Source organism: Perkinsus marinus (assembly GCF_000006405.1).
Source record: "Perkinsus marinus ATCC 50983 genomic scaffold scf_1104296962096, whole genome shotgun sequence".
NCBI lineage: Eukaryota > Perkinsozoa > Perkinsida > Perkinsidae > Perkinsus > Perkinsus marinus.
Genome location: NW_003205568.1, coordinates 1 through 2,378, shown reverse-complemented (window position 1 = coordinate 2,378; position 2,378 = coordinate 1). Strand labels below are relative to the sequence as shown.

At 48.2% G+C, this 2,378-nt stretch overlaps 1 protein-coding gene and 3 non-coding genes across 4 annotated transcripts; 1 reads left to right on the top strand and 3 right to left on the bottom strand.

Moving 5' to 3' along the window:
* Positions 1-30: 30 nt before the first annotated feature.
* Positions 31-1,046, top strand: Pmar_PMAR013447 (proteasome subunit, putative; the record flags this gene model as incomplete). Its single annotated transcript, XM_002772104.1, has 6 exons — positions 31-159; positions 206-277; positions 480-560; positions 604-721; positions 773-842; positions 889-1,046. Coding segments are annotated over 6 exons (628 nt in total), but the record flags the coding sequence as incomplete, so codon positions are not given.
* An 818-nt stretch (positions 1,047-1,864) lies between these two features.
* On the bottom strand, positions 1,865-1,946 carry Pmar_PMAR013446. The gene has a single exon. It is a non-coding gene; the product is annotated as a tRNA-Leu (tRNA).
* A 103-nt stretch (positions 1,947-2,049) lies between these two features.
* Pmar_PMAR013445 lies at positions 2,050-2,131 on the bottom strand. The gene has a single exon. It is a non-coding gene; the product is annotated as a tRNA-Leu (tRNA).
* Positions 2,132-2,234: 103 nt separating this feature from the next.
* On the bottom strand, positions 2,235-2,316 carry Pmar_PMAR013444. Its single transcript has one exon. It is a non-coding gene; the product is annotated as a tRNA-Leu (tRNA).
* Between the last annotated feature and the right edge of the window lie 62 nt (positions 2,317-2,378).

Sequence of the window (2,378 nt, the reverse complement as noted above, 5' to 3'; positions counted from 1 at the left end):
AGGCAGTTGAGAATCGTCGATTTGTGGCAGTAAACTCCTAGAGTCGGGTAAAGCAAGTGAGAAGATTTACCCCATTGATGATCATGTCGTATGTGCGGTCGCTGGTATTACGAGTGATGCCAATGTGCTTATCAATCAACTGCGACTATCAGCTCAAAGGTAGTGTAAGTAGTAGACCAGCGGCTGGCAGTAGAGGTAATTATAGGTATCGATATTCGTATCAAGAACCAATACCAGTGGAAAAGTTGGTGACTAGTGTATGCGATGTGAAACAACAGTAAGCCCAGTGTTGGAATATATGTTCGCTTTCCAGCTCAGGAGTTTCCTCACTAACTGTGGGAGTCTATATACGAACTCGTGAAGAAGTGTTTCGGAAACCAACACGAATTTCCCAGAATTTCCTCACTTAGTTGCCCATGTGCATATTTTCCCACACTGCCAATCACAGGTGTTGAAATCGTCACTTTCTTGCATCACAGGTACACGCAATTTGGCGGTCTGCGTCCATTCGGCGTGTCCTTCCTCTTCGCTGGCTATGACGACCATTACGGTTTCCAATTGTAAGTGTTGTTGTTGATCCCCACGACTTGAAGGCTCGTTTAGATACCACACTGATCCCTCGGGAAATTTGAGTGGGTGGAAGGCCACGGCTATCGGTGTGAATAACCAGACGGCACAGGGCATCCTCAAAACTGACTGGCATGAGGATATGTCCACTAAGGTGAGTTTCGCGGCGGTCGACGTTTTATCATCTCGGTGTTGGTTGGTGTAGGAGTGTTTGGACTTGGTTGCAAAGGTGTTGGTGAAGTCCATGGACACCGCCACGCCGACCGCCGAGACTCGTGAGTGGACCGGTGCTCATGTGAGATGCGATCGATGCACTTTCAGTCGAGTTCGGCGTTTTGACCTTGAATAAGGATAAGGAGGTTGCCTTCCGAATGTTGTCTGATGATGAAATCAATACTCTTATGGCGGCGGCTAAGCCTGAAAAGCCGGCTGGTAAGTTCTGTGGTCACTCGCGAAGTTCCGTATTGATTTCCTTGTAGATGAGGAGTAATACGCATCGATGATTGCTTGTGGTTTGTGAGTACTTAAAAGGCTAGTGAACTGCCTTTTTAATGATACTGTTTCGTAACGACCTGGTTGCTGTGTTTGTAATAAACCTGATGGGCTCTTTATTGAGGGAGTGAGGACAGCAGTGATGTCGCACGTCCAGGAGGTGTAGGGTGGATTCTTTGAGTCGGTGGTATATTGGGTATTGAATTAAAGCGTAGTCTCAGACTACGCTTTAATTGACCAGTCTCAGAGTCTGAGACTACTAGTCTGTGCTGTACTCCACTACTATCTATGCTGCATAGGTTAGCGAGTCGTACGCCCTCATATTGTTGCATTGATAAAAGTCTCTTGTTGACTTCAATGCAGTGAGGGATAAGATAAGGAGGGGCCGGGGCGGTGGTTCGATATTGACTGTGATTTAGGCGAGCACTGGCTTCAAATGCCGCTGGAGGGCCCGAAGTAGACTTCTGAATCACTATCAGTGAACACAACGTCCTGAAGTTCAAGGTCTTACTAAATTCAGGGGGAGCGGTATGATAGGGAGGGATGGCGGTGGCTCAATTCGATGAAGTCGGTGGGGGGGGGTGACTTGGGCTGCTTGAGAAGGGTTGTTTTTGATATACTCCATCTTTTTAGATCATCCACAGGGTTTAATAGCCCACGAGGACTTGAGTCTGGCGCCTTAGACCACTCGGCCAAACTGACTAGATATCGCTATTCTTCAAGCACACGGCAGGCTCGTGGTTTGTAGATCTTCCAATATTAGCATATGGCCTCATGGAGTTCCCTCGCACAAGGTAGTAACACATGTCAGCTGTGGGGTTCGAACCCACGCGGATTTCTCCACCAGAACTTGAGTCTGGCGCCTTAGACCACTCGGCCAAACTGACTAGATATCGCTATTCTTCAAGCACACGGCAGGCTTGTGGTTTGTAGATCTTCCAATATTAGCGTGTGGCCTCATAGAGTTCCCTCGCACAAGGTAGTAACACATGTCAGCTGTGGGGTTCGAACCCACGCGGATTTCTCCACCAGAACTTGAGTCTGGCGCCTTAGACCACTCGGCCAAACTGACTAGATATCGCTATTCTTCAAGCACACGGCAGGCTTGTGGTTTGTAGATCTTCCAATATTAGCGTGTGGCCTCATAGAGTTCCCTCGCACAAGGTAGTAACACATGTCAGCTGTGGGGTTCGAACCCACGCGGATTTCTCCACCAGAACTTGAGTCTGGCGCCTTAGACCACTCGGCCAAACTGACTAGATATCGCTATTCTTCAAGCACACGGCAGGCTTGTGGTTTGTAGATCTTCCAATATTAGC